This window comes from Eschrichtius robustus, chromosome 16, assembly GCF_028021215.1.
Source record: "Eschrichtius robustus isolate mEscRob2 chromosome 16, mEscRob2.pri, whole genome shotgun sequence".
Taxonomy (NCBI): Eukaryota; Metazoa; Chordata; class Mammalia; order Artiodactyla; family Eschrichtiidae; genus Eschrichtius; species Eschrichtius robustus.
Window position 1 is genome coordinate 5,118,851 of NC_090839.1, and position 21,900 is coordinate 5,140,750.

General features: G+C 47.4%; 1 protein-coding gene across 1 annotated transcript in view; it reads left to right on the forward strand.

Moving 5' to 3' along the window:
* Window positions 1-21,316, forward strand: part of LOC137778775 (serine/threonine-protein phosphatase 4 regulatory subunit 1-like) — a 78,280-nt gene extending 56,964 nt beyond the window's left edge. The window contains exons 14-19 of the mRNA XM_068566071.1: window positions 1,512-1,608; window positions 2,473-2,658; window positions 2,919-3,080; window positions 4,268-4,368; window positions 19,538-19,663; window positions 21,231-21,316. Coding sequence (XP_068422172.1) covers window positions 1,512-1,608; window positions 2,473-2,658; window positions 2,919-3,080; window positions 4,268-4,368; window positions 19,538-19,553 — 562 coding nt within the window. The 3' untranslated portion in view covers window positions 19,554-19,663; window positions 21,231-21,316. The remainder of the gene's footprint in view (window positions 1-1,511; window positions 1,609-2,472; window positions 2,659-2,918; window positions 3,081-4,267; window positions 4,369-19,537; window positions 19,664-21,230) is intronic.
* Window positions 21,317-21,900: the final 584 nt, after the last annotated feature.

Here is a 21,900-nt window from a genome sequence, read left to right on the forward strand (position 1 = left end):
GAAGGGAGAACAGGTTCCTCCAAGTTGGCTGTCTTGAGTGAAGGATCTTAAAAGGGCCTGTACAGTTGGGCTTTTGGTTTATGGCGAGGGATGTCAGGGCTCTTGAATTTGACTCTTAGGTTCCTAAGGGATCAGTCAGGATGCTTCTAGTTGCAAAAGAAGGAAAAAGAGACAAAAAAACTCAGAGCTTAAGCAATGAGGACAGAAGAGGAGGTGAGGCTGGGAGGCTGGTCACCCTCGGCCCTTGCGTTGACCTTGGCCCAGCCCCCACTCCGCCATCTTCGTGCACCAACTGGGTCCCGAGATGCCCAGGGGAAGGTGGGGCCTGTTTTTTCCCACTTGTCTCTTTTGGCTGCCAGGTGGTTTTCTGGGGAAATGACCTCCCAGTTCCTTCTGGGGTTGCCTTGACTTGGGGTGGTTTACTTAAACCTTAACTTGGCTCCTGGAATAAGTGCTGTATGTAACTATGGCACTAAAGACTCTGGAATAAAATTAATTCCTAGGAGAAGAATAACGATTTATTATTTATTAAGCTGTATGAATTTATGAACTTGGAAAAATTGGGGTCTTAGGTCATCATACCAAAATATTTCTGTTTTATCATGTCCTCTGTTAAAATAAGCAGTACATTTCAGTGAAAACCTTGGGCATTGAAGGTTCTGGTAGTGTGCCTCAGAGCAAATGAAGCGTCTATTGGTGTATTAATCGACTTTCCCGGATCATATATTGAGCTGATTTGTCAGAATCCATTAAGCTGGTAGACAGTATGACATTTCAAGTGCAAGTAGGAAAATCCATGTTATGGTTGAAGGAGAAGGTCAGGTCCATCTCAGTTAATGTTAATCAACGACCAGAGACCAATATGTCACCGCTGGATGGCCCTGCTCATTTTAATTGTTAACCTAATGTAAAGGTTCATCAGCAAACATTAGCGGTATTTGTACATGTGAAAACTGAGAACAGTTTTCTAAGTAAATACCCGTTCATCAGCCACATCTTTTCACTCAGATTAAATGGGTCCCCCCAACCCGCCGCCTCTCCATCCTCTGTCTGGAGTCCAGAGCGCTGTACTCTCTCATCCCTGAGAAATGCTGGAGGCGCTCTTCACCATTTCTTGCAGACCTCGCCCTGCCTTCTGGAGTGGCCTCTGCTTTAAACATGCGACCGTTACCTAAGGGCATCAGCTAACCACACCGGGGACCCTGGGGCCTAAAGAAGGGTAAATACAGACTCGAGTTGTTGGTACTCACTAGCAAGAGCCTGTCTTTTGTAAGGGCCTCAAGCAGTCTTGAAATTAAAATGCACTTGAAATGACTGACCTGTACGGTATCATGTACAACTGTGCAAATGTATTTTTTCACATCTGGAGGGATACCATTGACTTCAGAGGAGCTCTGGTCTTGGTCTGCAGAAGTCATTTTTGGCCTTGAAAGAGGATTCTTTGAAGGGGGAGTGGTAGGACAGCTTCCTTCTTTGGGCTACATTGGTAATGTGCCCGATCAACTCTGCAGGGTCCAGGCGAACCTGGCAGTGGAACCAGTGACCGCTTGGAGACTGACCAAGAGGCATGGCTGCAGCCCACTTGAAGAGGATAAATCTAAATTACAGGTTAGTTCCTTGAAAAGAAAAGCAACTCAAAACTACATTTTCTGGAAGTTAAATTTACGAACGGCTGCTGGAACCGAATGTTTTTCTTCCCTCGATATTAATGACATAATCTGTGTGCTGATACTTCCTCTCCAACTTAAAAAAAGTAAATTCTCAAGTGTTGTTTAAAGTCTTCTGAACAATCTCAAAGGTATTTTAATAAAGCAAATCTAATATGAGAAAAGAATTTGGCATGTATACATTAATATTTAGTGTCTGTTTATCCAAGCCATTTAGCTCCTTTTTTGTCTGAAAGGTTTTCGACAGCTTCCTTTGTTGAACTGTGTTTGGTTTTGTTCTGTCTTGCGGATTAGCTTCTAGTGCTATGGAAGTTCTCGTAAAGGTTTTTCGTTATTGTATCCCCTTGTCCTTGCAGAGCAAAAAGGTAAGTGGGTGATGTCTTATGAAGGCAGTATCCCATCAGTTGGAAAAAGGTAGCAGTGAGCAGAGTGTAGGGGCTCCGGCCACAGGTGCTGGGGGCAGTTACTAAGAAGAGAGGACCTAATCTGCATCCTCCAGAGCCGCGTGTACCAGACCAGCCAAACGCTGATATTTTAGACTGTGCTCTGTGATATCCAGTGTTGGACCAGTTTAGAAAAGATGAGCGGGGCCACTGCTCATTAACTTTAGACCAAGCTGAAAACTCACTACATGCCGAACAAGAAGATCGTGCGATCCAGAGCCCCGAGCTTTGGGAAGGCCTCTTGTTCCTCTTATACTCCCGCTTTGCTGTTTTCACCTCCAAGTTCCAATGTCCTCGTCTTTCGTGAGTGTTCTCCTTCTCTACTGCAAGCATGACGGTTCCCTTTCTCTCCTGTTTCCCAGGATATAATACCTCAGCCCCTGCTAGATCAGTACGTGTCCATGACCGACCCAGCTCGAGCCCAGACTGTCAATACCGACATAGCCAAACGCTGTGCCTACAGCCTCCCGGGGGTGGCGCTGACCCTGGGCAGGCAGAATTGGCACTGCCTGAAAGATACGTACGAGACGCTGGCTTCCGACGTGCAGGTAAAAGGAGCCTTTTCAGGGGCAGGCACAGAATAGGATGGGTCATCTAACTAGGCAGAAAGGGAAGCTGCGGCAAGGCTGCTCGCTGAGCTGTATTTTATGTGGCCGCCATTGGCTTGTTTACTGGTCTCTGATGAAATGAAGCTTTAAGTGGTCAACCCCTGGCAGTATCAGTTTGGCTCCACAAATGCCACTTACGCTCTTGATAACACTGAATTATGCTTGCCCTTTGTGGTCCGTATGTCTCTGCGCACCCCCAGTGGAAGGTCCTTCGGACCCTAGCCTTCTCCATCCACGAGCTGGCTGTGATCCTTGGGGATCAGTTAACGGCTGCCGACCTGCTGCCCATCTTCAATGGATTTTTAAAGGACCTGGATGAAGTACGAATAGGAGTTCTGAAACACCTGTATGACTTTCTAAAGGTAGGAAGAAGGATTAAAACAAAAACATCTCCCCTCTTCAATACAATTTTTATAGATTTATTTGGCTGCGTCGGGTCTTAGTTGCGGCACACGGGATCTTTCTTTGCGGCGTGCGGGCTCTTTGTTGCAGTGCCCGGGCTTCTCTAGTTGTGGCACGTGGGCTCCAGAGTGCACGGGCTCAGTAGTTGCGGCGTGTGGGCTTAGTTGCCCTGCGCGTGTGAGATCTTAGTTCCCCGACCAGGAATCGAATCCCCTGCGCTTGAAGGTGGGTTCTTAACCACTGGACCACCAGGGAAGTCCCAATACAATTTTTTCAAACCCTGGATATGTAAAGTATCAGTGGAAAAAAACCCAGAAACAGCTGTCTGGGTTTCTTTAGTTGAAGCATATCATCCAAAATCTTAAAGTGGGCATTCTTTCAGTGATGGGTAAATATTTTTATCTTTCCTCCTAATCTTCCTGCCCCTTAGAGTTCTGATTGCATGGAGGATGGTAGACAGATGGCCCAGCACACTCTGAGAAAGAAGGAACCGGGCTCCCGGGTGGCGTGTGACTTGCCCGGGGTCACCTAAGGGGAAGAGCCCAGCTGAAATCCAATCTCAGTTCTGCATGAAGGGCTCTTTCTTGCAAGATGTTGCTGCTTCCCTTCTTGCCTTCCCCACCAGCCCCCCCCCCCCCCCCCGCCCCAGAGGAATGATGAGCGTAAAATTAAGAGTTTAAAAATGACCTAGAGAAACTAATCACTCGCGTCCACATGACCAGGAGCTGCCCTTGACGGAGTCTGGCGCGTGCCGCACCGCTGGAGATTTTCCTGTCTGGTGCAGGAGCACACGAGCGGTGCCGCCTCCCTGGGAAGCAGCCGGGGCATTATCTTCCGAGCACACACATGCTTGGTTTTTTTTCAGGCAGGAAATTGTGAAAGAAGGATGAGTAGGGGGCGTGTAGAAACACACAAGCACATACACGAACCAGGGGAGAAAGGTTGGAAGCAGTCAGGGATGCGTTGGACGTCTGTTAACAGCAAAGCTAATTCACAGCCACACTGGGTAATGGAGTACAAGGCGTCAGGGAAATGCGCGGTTCTGGCCGGTGACAAATGTATAATCTGAAGTATAATAAAGCAGTCTATTTGGGGACATTTTGAAGGATTATGTATTTTTACTTACATATACATTTTTAAAAAATAGTTGCTTCGTGAAGACAAGAGGAGAGAATATCTTTATCAGCTTCAAGAATTTGTAGTGACCGATAACAGCAGGAATTGGAGGTTTCGATACGGATTGGCAGAGTAAGTAAAGCCTGGTTGGGGTTATGAGAAGGCAAGTTAGACGGAATAATTCTTCATTTCCCTACCTTATAATTGATTTCTAAAGTAGCAGTAGGAGTGTTCTTTTGGATAAAGAGATTATGTTTTTATTAAGGGATAAACTGAATTCCAAAGCTCTAAGTTACAAATACCACAGTCTCTGGGGAGACATTCATTTTCAGAGGCAGGCGGGGCGAGAGTCACTTTGGAATTAGAGCGTCGTGCTGTTCTGTAAGCCAATTTATTCGGACCCAATGAAAGATGAATCACCCGCTCTTCAATATTTTCCTATTAATCGGAGCAGTTTTTGCCAAAGCTTTCTTGAACATTCTGAGCGTAGCCCTCTGTGTAAGGGCACAGCGCAGTTTATACACTTCAGCCACTAAGGAAAATTATGTTACAGTGAGAGATATGAAAAGGTCTAACCCAGATGAAGCGATTATTTAATAAAAACGTCCCCCAAGGTGGCTCAGATCTGTACATCATTTTGTGTGTGAAGGAGTTATTTAATTCCCCATTTTGTGCCAGCAGGAGGAATGTTCAAGGTTTTAGTGATTCTAAAAAAGAGTGAAAGTGTCACTTTAAATAATTCTCCATCCCGAGGTGTATAATGTGCTTTCCGCAGTATTGAGTGGATTTGTTTGTGGTGTTGTTCTTTGGGTTTTAGTTTTCACCTTGTCGAGATTTATTTCAGTATCTCTAGTTTTCATTTTTCTTGCCCTCAACTGGCAATCTCTCAAATAATTGTCTTCCCTGTAGAAATCCATCAGGCTTTTGCGGCTATTCAGGTTATGATTTGGCCGATGCCAGGGGCAAACTAAAAGATTTCCTCTTTGCTGTGATCCTTAATCATTATGCTTAATTTGAGAGATTGAGGTTTCAGTCATTATGCCATGTTCCCGGCGTATATTCTCAGAGATCCGAGGAAAAACAGGCCCACGTTTTTTCCATGAAAGCATAGCGCCCTCTAGCGGCTGAGTGTGGGAACTCGGCGAGGTCCGTCTCGGCCCGGGCTGACCTGCTTCCTGTGGATGGGGATGGGGTCGGGGCCGGGGATGGGGATGGGGTCGGGGTCGGGGCCGGGGATGGGCATGGAACCGGGGACTGGGGACCCCGGGATGGGGTTGGGGCCGGAGACAGGGGATGGAGTCGGGGCTGGGGACCGGCTGACCGGCTTCCCGGGACCGGGACCAGCGACGGGGACGGTGTGGAGCCAGAGCCGGAGCCGGTGCCGGCTGCTGTGACCTGCTTCCCGGGGCCGAGCCGGGCCGGGCCGGGCCGTCTCGGCTCGGCTCGGCTCGGCTCGGCTCGGCTCGGCTCGGCTCAGCTCGCTTCGCCCGACGGCGTTATCTCCGAGCGCGGGCTATCTAACATCTCTGCGGTGGTTATTGAAGCCAAAGCCACTGATATGAATTCTGTGCTTCCATGCCCACGATATTGGTATCATTTTTCTGAAAACAGTGCTTTTTGATATGAGAGTATTCACCGGCACTCCTGGCTTTTGATTCTAGCTTCCTTCCAATCTCTCTTTCATTTCCTTTCTTTGCCAGTGTGGAAATAATGCCATTTATTTTCATACCCTTCTCCCCTTCCCCGTTTAGAAAACAGTGAAAGCTTTGGTGGTAGGTTTTTCCCACCAGCCATCTTATGAATTTTTCCCTGGGAGTAAAGAGCTCGTGCTCCCGTTCTCTCCAGGTGGACCTTGTTGGATTGAAAAAGGCTCGTGAACAGTGCGTGAGCCGGCCAGCAAAAGCAGAACGTTTAATTTGCAGCTTCAGGAACACTGTGGAGACAGGGAGATCTCATTTGTTTTCCCTTGATCTGTTGATCTTTGGGAACTTCAGCGTCCTGGCTATTTTTATGTTATCTGATTTTTAAAGTTTTATGTGCTTTCGAACTGATAACCTAAAGTTGAAATATTAAATCCCTATTCATAAATTTCTCAGCCTCTGTTTTACAAAGTTTAATTTATTTCCTTTCTGTTTGATTTGTGTGTGAGAGAGAGATGAAGAATTAAGATTTTTTTCCCCCCAATTTTCTTTGCGTGGCCATTTTCACTCAGCTTTCTGCTTCCGTTGGTCTCCCAGCCTGGCTATTTTTATCTATAAAATGAAATGAGAATAAAGAGAGGTTGATAATGTGTTTTTCACCCCAAAACAATTTCTTTCTTTCTTTTTTTTTTTAAATTTCAGACAGCTGATACTGATTTTGGAACTCTATAATCCTAATGATGTTTATGATTATTTAGTGCATATTGCCTTAAAGTTGTGTGCAGATAAAGTTTCTGAAGTTCGGTGGATCTCCTTCAAGCTAGTAAGGAATCAGGACCTTTTCTGTTTATGATTTTTAGAAAAAGGAATATTTATGTTTCTTCCATTTTAACCTCTTTGTTTTTTTCTGGGCTTAATTTGTCCATTTACCCATGAAAGCAACTTTTAAGTTTTGAAATTAGGAACTGTATTATAGTTTTATCAATATGTAAGATAGCTCTTTTGTTAAGCAGTATGCTTGAGAGATGAAAATTGTGGATAAATCACCTTATGTATGAAACTCTTTAAACAATGGCTTAGCGTTTCTTTTCAACACAGATTGGGTTGACTCTCCAGCACTGTTTTGTAGAAAAGTAGTTAGTGAGCAAAAACTCCAGCAAAGAAAAGCCGATCCTGTTTTATGTGGGCTTATACCAGCTGAATACTGAGGAAAAAAAAATCTCATTTGAAAATATTTACTAAGGTACTCTGATGGTGCTAAAATTTTATAAAAATGACATGTTCTGAAAGGTAATGATTTAGTTGTTATGCAAGGGGACATTTTCTAAAATTTGGAATCTTAAGATTAATAATGTATTTTTCTAACACCAGTCCCTTCTTACGTTTCATTTTTATGAAGGGTTTTATGGGTCTGAGTGTGTGTGTGTGTGTGTGTGTGTGTGTGTGTGTGTGTGTGTATCACCATATATTTAAACATCTTTTTTCCTCTGTGTTCTAATGATCACTGTGACAAAAATGACTTTCTCCCGTGCTTATAAATTCGTTTTAAAGGTGGAAGGGTGCATCTAAATGTCTAGTTTCCATGTAGAGTAGTATTCATAATTCAAGTAGATGACAGCATTCTAAATTCGCTCTTCTAATATTTTTCACAGGTTGTAGCAATTCTGCAGAAGTTCTATTCCAACAGTGAAAGTGCGGTGGGGTTAAATTTCATCAATGAACTCATCCTAAGGTTCCGGCACTGTTCTAAGTGGGTCGGAAGGCAAGCGTTTGCTTTCATTTGTCAGGTTAGCAGGGCCTGGGGGGAGCATCTACCCTGCACGTATGTTTGCCGTGTGATATCAACACACAGCACCAGGCAAAGGATCTCAGCCCCGGAGGACTAGCCAGGAACTTGGGGAGCAAGTTGGGGAGCAGCGGACCGAACCCCCTTATCTCACAGGAGATTGTGACCACCCAGTTTGGCAAAGGGACTTGCGCAGGGTTACCCAGCCCTTCTGTGCAGTCATCCCGTGGATGGTGACTGAGCACCTACTGTGTGCCAGGCCTGCTCTAGACGCCGGAGACGGAACAGGAGCGACCTTCTGCTCTCCGGCACTTTCCATCCAGGGAGCTGGGGGCCCGGCCCAGACCTTGCTCCCGTCATGTCCGGTCCAGGGCGGCTCATCACTGCACCCACCGCAGTAGGGAAGGAGGAAGGTGGCATGAGGAGCACAGCAGCAGGGCAGCTCGGAGACCATTTCATCTCTTTCAGGTGAAGGCCAACTCCTCAGGTCACCCTCTCTACTTAGCATCTCGGAAATGAGGGCGTGATTTATGTTTGGCTGGGGAGGATGGCTGACGTTCTTGATCGCCTCTGTGTGCCGGGCATCTCATCCTACATCTGTTCCTAATAGTAAGGTCTGCCAGGTGTTGAGCTCGGTGCGCCCATGTACTTTTAGACCAGTCTTTTTTTAGCTGAAGGAGTTGAAGCCCAGAGAGGTTAGGTAACTTGCTCAAGATCACCCAGGAAGCGTAAAGCCATGATTTTCTTTCTGCTAAAGTGTTATTTTAACAGTTTTAACTTTTCCGCATGCACACGGTCTATCATATACAAAGGTAGAGGGAACAGTAGAATGAACTTGCATGTACCTGTCACCCGGCTTTGTCAGTAATACAGTAAAGCTGTGATCTGGCTCTACCTGACCCCCGGCCCCGCAGCCCCCTTTCCCTCCCCCGGAACCACCCGGCCTCCCTACTGAAGAACTCACCAGGGCCCCCTGTAGGCCTGCAGGGGTATCACAGGGGTACTTTGGCCATCTACTTGCAGAAGGGCAGTGGGGGGCAGGGTAAGTGCCAAAGTCACAAACCACAGGCCTGATACCACAGACTTTTATGAAGAAGTCAGTGCTGCCCATTATTTTGTAGAGAAAGGGTAAATGAGATATTTTTGCTTTTATTTTTAAATTCTTTTTCTGAGATTTAGACAGTCCGCGATGAAACAGAAGGAAAAGGCACCAACTAATTTTGTTCAAGAAAAATCCGTTTTTTGGTGTGCCTTCATTAAAGATTTAGAAAACCTACAATAACACAAACAAAAGGAAAGTGTCCTCAGCCGGGAGAACCTCCCAGTGGGCACATGGATTACTATTTAAATGCAGGGAGAGGTCGTAACTTGGAGGTTAGGGGGGCTGACTTTGGAGTCAAAACCTGTTACTTTGAAGCCTGAGTCTACTGCTTCCCTGCTGGGTGGCCTTGGGCAAAGCACCCTCTCTGCACGGCCTTTCCGTGTTCTGTGAAATGGAGTTCCTGTGGCACGGGCCTGCTTCCTGGTGCAGCCCTGAGGCTTTAGTGAGCTGACGCATCTGAGTAACCGAGCACGGTGCCAGGAACCTGGAAGGCACTTAGTACATGTCAGCTGCTGTTGTTACCCTGTAGTGGGAAGAGCTACAGGATTTAGAATCCACATTCCTGCCTTGGAATCTCCACCTTGCTGCTGCCTGTGGGTCTTGAGCCTTTGGGTATGACCACAACATTGGACTCACCTGTAAAACTAGGCTCAGTCTGATTTCCGTGGCTGGCTATGAGAATGAAGTGGGAGAATCCACGTACGACTCTTTGTAAGTAGAGCAGCAGTAAATGCTACTTGTTCACAGAGGGCCGGGCACTGAATTGGGGTCTGGGATTTTGCTGTCATGTGATAGGCGTGGCCCCTGCCCTCAAAGCCTGAGCTCTGGTGAGTAACAGGGGTGAAGGTTCCCAACCCTTGTTGGCGGGCACTACGCTAGCTTTTGCAAAAATGATCTGCCATCCCCATTGCTACTCCATGGTACAGGTGAGGAAACCGAGGCCCGGAAAGGTGAAGCCACTTACTCATGGCCACGAAGCTAGAAGTGACCAGGTTAGGTTTTGAACCTGGACCTGTCTGACTCCAAAGCCTTTGCCTCCCCCACCAAATATTGCACCACTTGTATACCCCAGTGCTTGGTAATGAATTATAAAAGTGCTAATAACTATGTTTCTAACCAAATTGGGTGGTTGAGATTTTAAAATTCAGACACACACAGACACTCCTCAGACCAAAAGATCCTGAAATTACTTCTTTGGAATTACAGAAGTGTATGTTTTTAGAAAAACCGTGCTGGTCACTATTGAAAAAGGTCCGTCTTTCGGCTCTGGCTTTCTCTTCATCACAGGCAGTGGTGAGCGAGGAGTGTATCCCTGTGGACCAGTTTGTTGAACACTTACTCCCCAGCCTTTTAAGCCTTGCATCAGATCCTGTGCCAAATGTAAGGGTTTTGCTCGCCAAAGCTCTAAGACAGACACTGTTGGAAAAGGGTACGTGGACCATTTTTCTGAGCTTACGGATTTTTTAAAAAATTATTTATTTATTTATTTATTTATTTTTGGCTGTGTTGGGTCTTCATTTCTGTGCGAGGGCTTTCTCTAGTTGTGGCAAGCGGGGGCCGCTCTACATCGCGGTGCGCGGGCCTCTCACTATCGCGGCCTCTCTTCTTGCGGGGCACAGGCTCCAGACGCGCAGGCTCAGTAGTTGTGGCTCACGGGCCCAGCTGCTCTGCGGCATGTGGGATCTTGCCAGACCAGGGCACGAACCTGTGTCCCCTGCATCGGCAGGCAGATTCTCAACCACTGCGCCACCAGGGAAGCCCGAGCTTATGGATTTTAAACTTTATCAGGCAGCAGCTAAATCTCCTCTTTAGGGAATTGTGGCAAATTGTGTGGTAGCGTACTTCAGATCTATTACATAAATTGGTATGTTAATTTTTATGCATAAACTCTGTTATTTATAAAATGACTAAGAATTAAGATAGCTCAGTTTTATATTTAATAAACATGCTGAAATGCAAAATATTACATAGTCTTCTAGAAATGAGGGAAGCTTTTATAAACTTCAAGTTATGACAGAGACAGATTATGAAAGGTAGTCAATTTAAGCATTAACTATGGTTAGGTTTTAATGGTATTAATTTTGTAGTCAGTCAGAAAAAGTTTATACCCCAACCTAGTCAGTTATTTTAAACCTGAACAGGACTTAATATAAGACTGTGTCCCTTGGATAGTTGACTTCTACACCACATATTCAGGAGAACAGCTTAACTCCCGCCCTGCATATCCCTCTGTTGCCACTTCCCTCCCATCCTCCACCCCATCTGGCCAGCAACCTGCTCCCCCCTTCCTGTGTTCTGTCTTGCCAATTCTTTTGTACTGGAGGGAAGAAAAGATAATATTAAAAGATTTTTAGTTATAGTTGAAAAAATATGCATGCCTATTCTTAGAAGTTTGTCTTCAAAATTTAGGAAATACTCTTTGATTCAAGCAATTTTATCATTTTAAAGGACTTACTCTATGAAAAATGGTTTATTGTCCTGAGACGTGGTTTAAAAAAAAAAAACCCAAACCAGAGTATGTTTTTGAACACAGTTCTCGGCACATGTGATTTAGTTTCATGTTTTTCTCTCTTTAGTGTATTTTAGAAATGCCGGTAACCCTCATCTTGAAGTCGTTGAAGAGACTGTCTTAGCTTTGCAGTCTGACTGGGACCAAGATGTTTCCTTTTTTGCCACCCTAGAACCAAAGCGGCGGAATAGTATAGACACTACCATGCTAGAAAACCAGAATTAACCAGTCTGTGATCACTCACAATCTGGTCATTTCATGTGTGGCATATGCTGCTCACCATTCCTTGAAGGGGAACTGATTGTATCGTACCTGCCCAGGGAGGAAAGATTTCTGAAACTCTGATGTTGTGTGCTCAAATGACCCCTTTCCCATCTGCACTCACAGGAACTTCTGCTGGGTCAGGCAGGAGCCCCAGGTGGCCTGGCCTGTGCTGCGCTTCTGTGCCCCTACCTGCCTGATCAGGAAATCTGTGAAAAGGCTGTAGAACCAGGTGGCTCACTGAGGGGGCGGCGGGGGGGGGGGGGACCTCCATGGCATCAGACTGCCTGTGAGCGGTTTGTTTTCTCTATTACAGACTATATTATTAAACCCCCAGCCAACACCTCCCCCCCAAAAATGAAGTACGTTATTAGAAGCTTTTAAGTCTTTGATAGACTTGTATATTTGGCTTCCCTCATGCTTTCCTATAAAATATAGTTTCTGGTATTATATTTTATTTTTAACTGAAATACTGTACATATGTAAATAACTCTTGACAGGAAGAAAATATATTAATGTAAGATTAGCCTCCTATCAGTGAACAGAACAAATACATCATTTAAATTTATGCTCCACTTTGAGTTGCTGCAAATATAGCCCAATGTGTTTACTTTTGAAAAATGTGGTAGTTAACGAAATCTACTAACGACTGATTTATGGCCATCTTTCTAATATCGTACTTTTGTTGTAAACTGTACTCGGAACTTTTCCTCAAGCACTCACCCCCTCCTCTTCTTGCGGGAACTGTTTCCATAGAGATAGGTACTGGCCTTGGATAAAGGCATAAAGCAGAAAGATTTTCATTCTTGTATGGATATATTATCATTTGTTTAAGAACTTGGGGGTGGGGGGAAATTGATCACTGAGATGCATGGATATTGACTTTATATCTGATGCTTTAGAATCTTAACAAAAAATAGGAAATCATAGTTCTGATCACTCTATATAGTTGGCCACAAATACCAGTGATTTGGGAGGTTAAATTATGATACTCTTCAAATCTAAGTACACAGAACTTAGATTTCGTGCTTTTAAAATGTAGACTAAGAGAATTAGAATTTAAACAGGTTTTGCATTAATTAATAACTCAAGGCTCTATAGACAGTTGATTAAATTCTGCACACGTGTATGCTGAAGTTATTTTTCTTGTTTATATTTTTATCTTCTCAAAGGCAAGCATAAGGGAAGGAAAGAGCAGCCCATTCGGGGTCCAAGAGCTAGCTGCAAAGGGCATGCTAGCTGTTTCCATTCTTCCCTTGGACTTTTTTCTTATCTTTCTTTTCTTTTTTTTTTAAAGATAAAATTTCTGGAGCTATATATTGAATTTCCTGGTATACAGGATGTTTTCCCCTCCCCCAAATTCCACTGGGCTGACTCTTTAAAAAGAAAGGAAGGAATCTATACCGTGCCAAAGAAAATAAGGCACGTGTATGAGAATTTCACATTGCAACCCAGGATAGCATTTTGACAACTTCAGCAAAGAGTGAGTTAATACATTGGAGACTACATATTAAGAAAGAAAGAAAAAAAAAAAATCAATCTATCTTGTATTTAGTACTTGCCTAAAGTAAATAGACGGAGGTATTGTTTTGCTTCAGTAACCAGCAATTTTTAATTTTTCTTTATCGCCTAGAAATTGAGATTATCGTGTTGTTAAAGTCTGTTGATCTAGCAGCAAGTAGAATTACTCAGCTGGAATCTTGTATTCTGTGCAGAGCTTCATCTTCCGTTAAGGAAAAAAAAAAGTCAGTTGGTGGTGTGATGTGTAGGATTTGCCTGCTGAGTCAGATGTGCTGGTAGAGATTTGTTGAGACTCTTTGGTAAATAATCTAACCTTAAAATGTTCAGTTTATGTGTTAAAATTCTTCTATAATTTAATATGAATGCCTTTCCAGTGGAAAGCTATTTTTATGACTAACTTCTCTGCAAAAAGTATGTTGAAAGCTTGCATTTTATTCTTCTTTGGTAACAACTGAGATTTTTCTAAGCTTGTTCTGGTTGCCCTTGCTGTTCTCTCCTGTAGCTTCTCCATCAGTTTAGGTCTTCACGTATTAATTGTTCTTAGGTGCAGTGTTGAGTGTCTGATTTGACCACTGAAGGCAAGCTTCCTGTTTTCTTGAGCACTCTGCCTCCTCCGGTGAATTAATGGAAAAGCACGAGATAGTTTCTCGCAGGTACAGCTGCCTTGAGAGGCGTCTCAACAGTAGGACCATCTCAGCTTTTCCCCACGTGGACATTTCCTCCTTGCTAAGTGTTTTCATTAGCAGCTTTCTCACTTCAAGAATTCGAGAACGTTTTCAACATGGACGGATTTTGATGTAGCTTTGCAAATTTTCAGGAGGGTCTGTCTCCCACTTCCGGAGGGGCCAAGTATCAGGTTTTTTCACTATCAAGTTGGGCCCAGATGGGCTTGAAAGGGGTCATATTTCTGCAATGTTGGTTTTTTCCTTCATGCTAAGAAATAACGATTTTTAAGCATGGCTAAAGTCTGCACTTTACCACCCTCTGTAGACGACGCATGCAAAGATAGATTGAGAGCGTTATTCACGCATAATTCCTACAGGTAGTTGGCCCCGAATTGTGCAATGATTGTATTTTAAACAGACATGGAGAGGAGGTCACAGTTGCCTAACAACGGCCACGAGCCGCCTCGTCTTCCAGGTTCAAGGCACTGACGGCGAGAGTAGCTCGGAAGCGGCGAGGAGGAGTCGGGGGTGCGGCCGTGCTGGGTCTGCGGGGCGCGCGGCCTCGGCGAGGCCTCTGGATGGATCTGAGTACATCCTCCCGGTGTTTTAGAAGCGCCCGGGCCCTCTCGCCTTATCGCAGACGCGTCACCCGCGTCCACGTGGAGCCCCGCCTTGGTTAACGGCGGGCCCGTCGGCCCACTGAGGGCCCTGGGGGCTCGGCCGTCCCGGAGGGGCCTCCGCGGCGGGGACGGCGATGCCGGGCGGCCGGGACCGGGCGGCGGCGGCGGCGGCGGAGGCGGCGAGGCCGCCGGGGGGCGCCCTTCGCCCGGACCCCGCTGCGGGCCGGCCGGCCGGGCGTGGGGCGGGCTCGGGCGTTCCGCGGCCCCTCCCCGCGCAGCCCCGCGCCCGCGCCCGAGGCCGGAGCCGCGTCGGGGACCCGCAGGCTGTGAGCCTGGCACTCGGCTTGGCCTCCGACGTCTTCGCCCTGCGGGTGCTGCTGGAAGATTCCGGGGAGATGTTCCGAGTGACAGGCTGCCGCAGCGACATGACGGTGCGGGAGCTCAAAGAGGAGCTGGACCTAATAGCCGGCATCCCCTTCAACCTCCAGCGGCTCCAGTACCTGGACCAAGGTGGCCCCTGCCCGACCCCTTTCCTGGCGCCGTGTACTCCCTCGACCCGGGGCGCCCAGGCCCCTCTGAACCCGCAGTGGGGGAAGGGAAGCCCGCCCAGAGGAGGACCCCCAGATGTCACACCCCACCCCCCTGAAACCACGGGTGGAAAAGCCAACCCTGGACACATAGGGACTTCCCAGCTCCAGAAAAGCCGAGCTTCACGTTAGACCCCAAATCTCCAGGCAGACCGTGTCCGCAGCAAGACCCTAATCGGCAAGCGAATCGTGCCTGTGCTGGGACTCCAGGCCCAAAGCCAGCTGTCTGGTTTGGCCTGCCAACCTGAGCCCAGCCCTGTCCACGTCAGGACCCCGAATCCCGAAACAGACGCTGCCACCGCAGCACCCTCCAACACCAGACCCTCAAACTCCCACATCTTCATCAGGGACCCAAGTCCCAAAGCCAGCAGTGCCACACAAGACCTCAAGCCTGAAACGCCTGTCCTCAGCGGGACCTCACAACCTAGGGCAAAGCTGCTCGTGTCAGGACCTCAGATGAAATTAAACGTCAAGTCCCTGTGCTGGGCTGTGGGACACCAGAACCCCCAGCCCTCCAGCCAGCCACATCCGTGCAAGGACCCCAAGTCCAGGTCAAACCTGCCCAAGACTGAACCCCAACTCCCCAGGGTTGCCATGACTACCTCAGAACCCCGAATCCTTTGGCAGCTGTGTCCACGCAAGGACTCTAGAGCTTGGAACAAGCTCTGCCCACTTCAGGGCCCCCAAACCAAGAACAAACCTGCCCAAGACTGAACCCCCCAATCCCCAGGCTAACCATGTGACCATCCGAACCCCCAATCCTCCCAGCAACCGTGTAGACTCAAGGACACTAAAGCCTTAAGCAAACTCTGCCCTCCTGAGGACCCCATATCTCTCCACGAACCATATGCACGTTTGAACCTCAAATACAATACTCAGGTGACCCCGGCTCACGACAGAAACCTAAATCCCAGGGCATGAAGCCTACTACCCAGATCATGACCCTAGATCCCAGAGCAGGTACACCCAATGCTGAGCCCCACTCTGCTCAACCAGTTGTGCATCTGAACCCCAATCCATCAGCCATCTCTGTCTACGTAAGGATGCCAGGGCCCAAAGTGAACTCCTCCCACATCTGGACCCCTGAATTCAAAGTTAACTCTGCCCACGTCTGAAAGCTAGTTCCCAAGCTCACCATGACGACAGCAGAACCCGAAGCCAAGTGTCATCAGAAGGGCTCCAAGACGTGAGACAAACTCTGCCCACACTAGGACCCCAAACTCAAGTCCAGTCTACCCATATCTGAACCTCCAACCTCCACAGAAACCACGTCCACACTGGCACTCCAAGGTTTAAGCCAGCCATGTCTGTGTAAGGGAGCCAAAGTTCAAAACGAGCCTTGCCTACATGAGGGCCCCCAAACTCAAAAGCAAACTCTGCTTGTATTTGAAAACCCAAATCCCTCGTCAACCTGATCCGCACCAGAACCCCCAATGCTAGACCAAACCCCACCTATATTAGGACTCCAAGTCTCAGAGCTGAACCTGTCACCCTCAAGACCCCCGAATTCCGGGGCAGACCTGTCTGATTCCTCACCCCCAGTTGCCACACTACCCAGGCCTACATCAGATCCCCAAATCCCAAAACAAGCCCTGCCCACAGAAGGACTCTGCATCCCAGAACAGACCCTTCCCATAGCAGGACTCCCAGACAGAAAGCAAACCTTGCCTTCATCAGAACCCCAATCCAGAGCAAACTCTGCCTTCATTGGGACCCCAAATCTCAAAACAAACCGTATCCACGTTTGAACCCAAGTATACTGGCACTGATCCAGTCCGTATCAGAACCTCGATCTCAAGCTGCGCCCTTGTGATGTCAAGAGCTCAAAGCTCGCCCAACCGGAATCGAAACCCAGCGCCCAAAGCTCACTGTGACTGAATCAAGACCCCAAGGCCCCCTGTCCAGACAAATCCCATGGGGGAGGCACCCCGTGGTGGGCAAGGGCCCTAGAGCCCCATCTCTCCCTCCATCGGTCTCCTTCCCTCAGCCTCGGGACCTGGCTGTCCCGATCCGACCCCTACAGGATTTAGGACATGAGAGCAGGATCAAAGCCCCCAGGCTCTGACATCTCCCCACCCGGCTGAAATCAATGCGAAAACACTTCAAAAAAACGAAGATAGAAAAAACTCCCTGGTCTGCTGCACAGAGAAAGTGAACAGCCGATATTGCAGAGAGACTGCCGTTATACTGCAGGGGCCGGGAAGCCATGGAGACAGGTCTGAAAGCAGCCTGTCTGCACGAGAATCGTGTTCCCAGGCCCTGCGCTTCCGGGGCTCAGTTTCCTAATCTGTAAAGCAGAGCCCCGTTAGCTCTAGGATTCTCAGTGCCGTGTCCCCCTTTAGGCAGAAGTGACTCGGGAGACTCAGAAGGTATATTGAAGACCAAAATCCTTTCCTTTGCCCTCTTGGAAATCGGTTAAGCATTTTTCATGATGTATTTGCTTTGCTATAGGGGTATTTGGAAGATGCTTTGGAGCATTTTCGAGGCTTTATCGGGAAAGAGATGTTCCTGTACTTAATGTGTTAAAAGTGAAGTGAGCTATGGAAGAACTTAGTGAGAGTTCTGAAACAAGTAATTCGAAAATTACGTGTCCTGAACTACAGATGTCTGACACCCCTTCCGTTAATTTATTTTTGCCGATGAGCTATGCTGAGCAATAAATTCAAGAAAGCTAAGAGGGAATGAGAGGGATGGGGTGGCTTTACACTGATGTCACAATCCTATCACTCAGCAAGCACTTAGCAACTGTTAGAAGCTTGACCTCTCTCAAGCTTGGTTGCCATCCTTACTGCTGACGGCAAACAAGGAGAGAAGGTACACCACGTCAGTAGAAGAAACTTGGGCTTCTGCTGATAAATAGCCAGCCTGATGCCTCTTTACCCACCTCAAAGGTTGCCAGGGAGGATCAAATGAGATAATGTGTGTGAAAACCCTGAGAGACACAAGTCTAAAGGGGGGTGAACATCTTCCTGGAGGGGCGGGTCACTTTTCCACGTCTGTTGTCAACTCTAATAATTTATTTAGCTGGTGATAATTAGTATCTGTGTAAGCTGAAGGCAGTTGCTGCCTGCCTGTAAAAGGAGAATGTGCTCTGATTTCTCTAAGAGCTGTTTAGCATGTGTGCATTGTGCTCTTGTCTTTCTCAGGGAAACACAGCCTTGCTCCATTTTTTTCAAAGTTGTTAGGAAGTCTTCGAGTTGTCTTACTTAGACTAATTACTGATTATTCTCTGTGTTAGAACCACAAATAAGACCCTAATTAACAGATTTGCTAATCGCTATTCCGCGTTTACATCCACCATCTGGAGTTGCTGGGGACCAAAAGGTGCCAACAGAATCTAGAGTGAGCCTCACATGGTGCCCGAGGAAAGGCAGGTCTGGGGTCCCAGTATTGCCGTTCGCCGGCCACGCGAGCCTCCGTCCGCTCCTGCGGCAAACGGAGAGGACGAACTTGGCTCGTCGTGAGGATTAAAGAATGTGGGTGCTGGGTACAGGCGCTCAGTAATCACTCAATCATGAAACCAAAAAACTCATGAATTCTACTCGGAATACATGATAATCCAACCTGGGCAGAGTTGAGAGGTTCCATTCTTGGCACTGCTTATTGGAGAAAACAAATGACCGTGTTATCCTTCAGCTAGGTTACAGGTGGCCATGTAGGAAGAAGTGTGTGTATTTAAAAAAGTAAACTGAAAACAACTCTATTTTTCTTAAAATGTTCCACAATCCTCTTCTACTAATTCTGATGGTCTTCCCCAAAGGGTCTGAATTTAGGAAGTGTGAGTGGATCCACCCCCCGGCCCCCATTCTTTCGTATGAGGAAGGGGCTGTTCGGGGAGAACCTCCCAAACAGAGAAAGGAGCTCTTCCATCCCAAGTCACTGAGATGCTTATAATACCATAGGGTCTCCACTGGGGCAGTTTTGTCCCCCAGGGGCCATTTGGCAACATCTAGAGACATTTCAGTGGTCACAATTAGGTGAGTGGGCTACTGCCATCTCGTGGGTAGAAGCCTGGGTTGCTGCTAAACGCCCTGCAATGCCCAGGACAGACCCCACAGCAGAGGGTCATCTGGTCCCAAATGTCAGGAGCTCCAAGGTTGAGAAATGCTGCCACAGAGTACAATTTGAAAGATCCAACAAATTTTTGTCATTATTACCTCTTTAAGCTAACTGATGACAACATTAACCAGAATTAGTTAGTATTTTAGTTTAACATCTATAACTTGTATAACCGCATTGTGCCACATCTGTGATACACAGTTACTTCAAGTTCAAGTAGCTCTACTTAGGGTTTGCCTCCTGAAATGACTTTTATTCACTCATGTAATTTTTTGCCATAGGTCAAGTTACAATTACAGAATTTTATAAATCGTTGCCTTTTTTTCTTTTTTCTTTTGGTTTGGCTTCTCTTTGAGCTAAGCCAAATTAATTTTCTAAAAAGCATCAATAACCCCAAACAGATGGATGCGGGGTCATCAAATGAGAGTGCTCAAGGTTCTCAAATTATCCTTGTGATACCCAAGGTCAGATAATCTCTTAACTAAACCAGTGTAACAGTTTATCTTTAATGCCCGATTTTTCTTTTTAAAGAAAAAAATCATTCCCTGCAGGAATTTTGATGGATAAAGCTACGCTGAAGTTCCACGATGTTGTTCCTGGTGGAATTATTTCATTACGTATCTGGCATTATGATGGATGGACGGAACTGGTTTTGGCGGCCGTGGAAGGGGATTCCAGTAAGGTGTTTTCATGCTTCTTTAAATGGATATTATACTTCATGAACCAGCTGTAAATTGTGGGTGTGTGTGTGTGGGGGGGAGGGGGATTCGCTTAGTCTTTAATATGAATATTTGGGTAAAAGTTTCAGAGTAGAGAAAAAAGATAACAAGGACTCATGTCATCATGATCAAATCGAGTGTTTCCATTTGCTGTTTGGCTTTTGCGATTTCACTGTATCCACGTAGCTGTGATTTGTAACCCACTCACCCCGCCCCAAAAGGAACCAGGGCAGCACATTTTCTATTCGTGTGTCTATTTTGTAAAGTTGAAAACCTAAGTTAACAGTGGAGAATGCCAGATAACTTGGAAACGTGTGGCCCAGAGTGTTCAATGCTGCAAAAACTCCTCCGGGGGGGGGGGTCTGCCCTCACCCAAGGGGGAGAGACTTGGAAACACAGTGGGTGCCGTTAACTCTTGGCCAGGCCTTGAGCTGGGTGCTCAGCTGGGCTCTGGGGTGGGAGTTGGAAGGCAAGAGGAGGCAATCAGGGTGTCTACCCAACAGTGAAGATGAATCATTCAGACACAAGGGGGCAAGTGCATGTTCTTTCTGGAAAATAAATTCGGATGAGAAGCTATGAGCTTGTGGAGGAGAGAGAGTTTACTTCTGGCTGGGATGGGCATCAGGGAAGGCTGGATGTGGGAGGAGGGTTGGGATTAGGTCTGGGAAGGGGGAGTGGGCTCGGGGGAGGCGGGGCCAGGACCGCTCCAGGACCCTGCTGCCCTGGAGCCTGAGCCTTAGAAGGAAGGGCGGGGCCCATCCAGCTGTTTGCATAACCCTCTGGTTCCTTCCTGCTTTTCTCCTCTTCCCCTGCCTTCCCTTGCTTCCCCTCTGGCTCTGTGTCCGTGCCTGGACTTTCTGGCTCTTGCTCTGGACATGGGTGATGGGTGAGTCCCTCCTCTCTTGAGCCAGAATTGCTGTCACCCCGCTGGGGGCCCCTCACATCCCGCTTCGCCCCACACCGGATGCTGCACATCTGTGACCGAGTTCCTCTCTGTCGGAGCCCGTAGTCATCCTCCTGTGCTCAGAGCCTTAATTCTCCACGTGATGATTATATCCCGGGGCTGTTATTCACCTGGGAGCAGAGTTCAGAGTGTCCCAAAAGTTAACGGAGACAATGGGCCCAAAAATAGACCGGAAGGCCAGGATCCATCACATCTCCAGAGAAGCCTGTGCCCCTCTGGGGAGGCCGTGCCATGTCGGCTGGGGTCTTCCTTCAGAGCCGTAACCCCCTTCCTCTGGACACCCAGAAAAGCTATTTTCTCTCTTCAAAACATGGACAGGAAGAATTTCCTGCCTCCCGAGGCTGCCTGATGGTAAATTCGTATTTCCTGGACGTGTAGAGAGAGTTACATGTCTTCCCCTGGCTCGTTTCCAGCTTCTCTGCTGTCTGATTCCGTCACCAGCCTGCATGTGGTATCCGAGCAAACTTTCCCTCCAGAGCGTCCCGTCACCCACCAGCCAGGTGTATCTGCACTTCTGAAATTACCCAGACTCACGTGCGTAACTCTGTTTATCTCGCCCAGCTGTCTTGCCTCGGTGTTGCCGAAGATTCTTTCTACCGAACAACAAATTCACAGCATTTTGATGACAAGCAGTGGAAGAGGTGGATTTCTCAGAGAGCGTTCATGGCGCTCTATGTTGCCTCACACAGGGGTCACTCGGAGGCTGTTCAGTACCTTCTAGAACACGGTAATTCTGATAGCAGCCGAGTACGTTCAAGAGTGGGGTTCTTTTGAGGGCAAGGGGGACACAGTGGCTTGCCCTCTGGTCCCTTCAGTAATGGTTTCCTGGACCCAAGTTTGTCAACCACCAATCGAGGTCCCCATCGGGCCTCTCAGTCCCTGTCTGAGGGGGTCTTTGGACATGCTTATCAGAGGCTGTGTCCCCTCTCTTGGCCGGGGCTCAGGAAGATGGACCTTTCAGGACACCAAGTCACCGGGCTTCCTGGTTTATTGCGTCCGACCAGACACTCCGCTGGGGATATTCCCATCCCGTTTGTTATTTCTTCCCCACCCGAAGTCCCGTTTCTGCAGTGGTCCGAGGGGTCTAGCCCCAAACCGGCATCCCCGCCTTGGTGGTTGGCAGGCTAGCCAGTCTCCTTCCTCCAAGCTCTTTGAATTTGCCCCAAACCCTCTTTTCATCTCTCCTCCACCAAAGGGCAATTACTCTCACTCTCTCTCTGTCCATAGACAT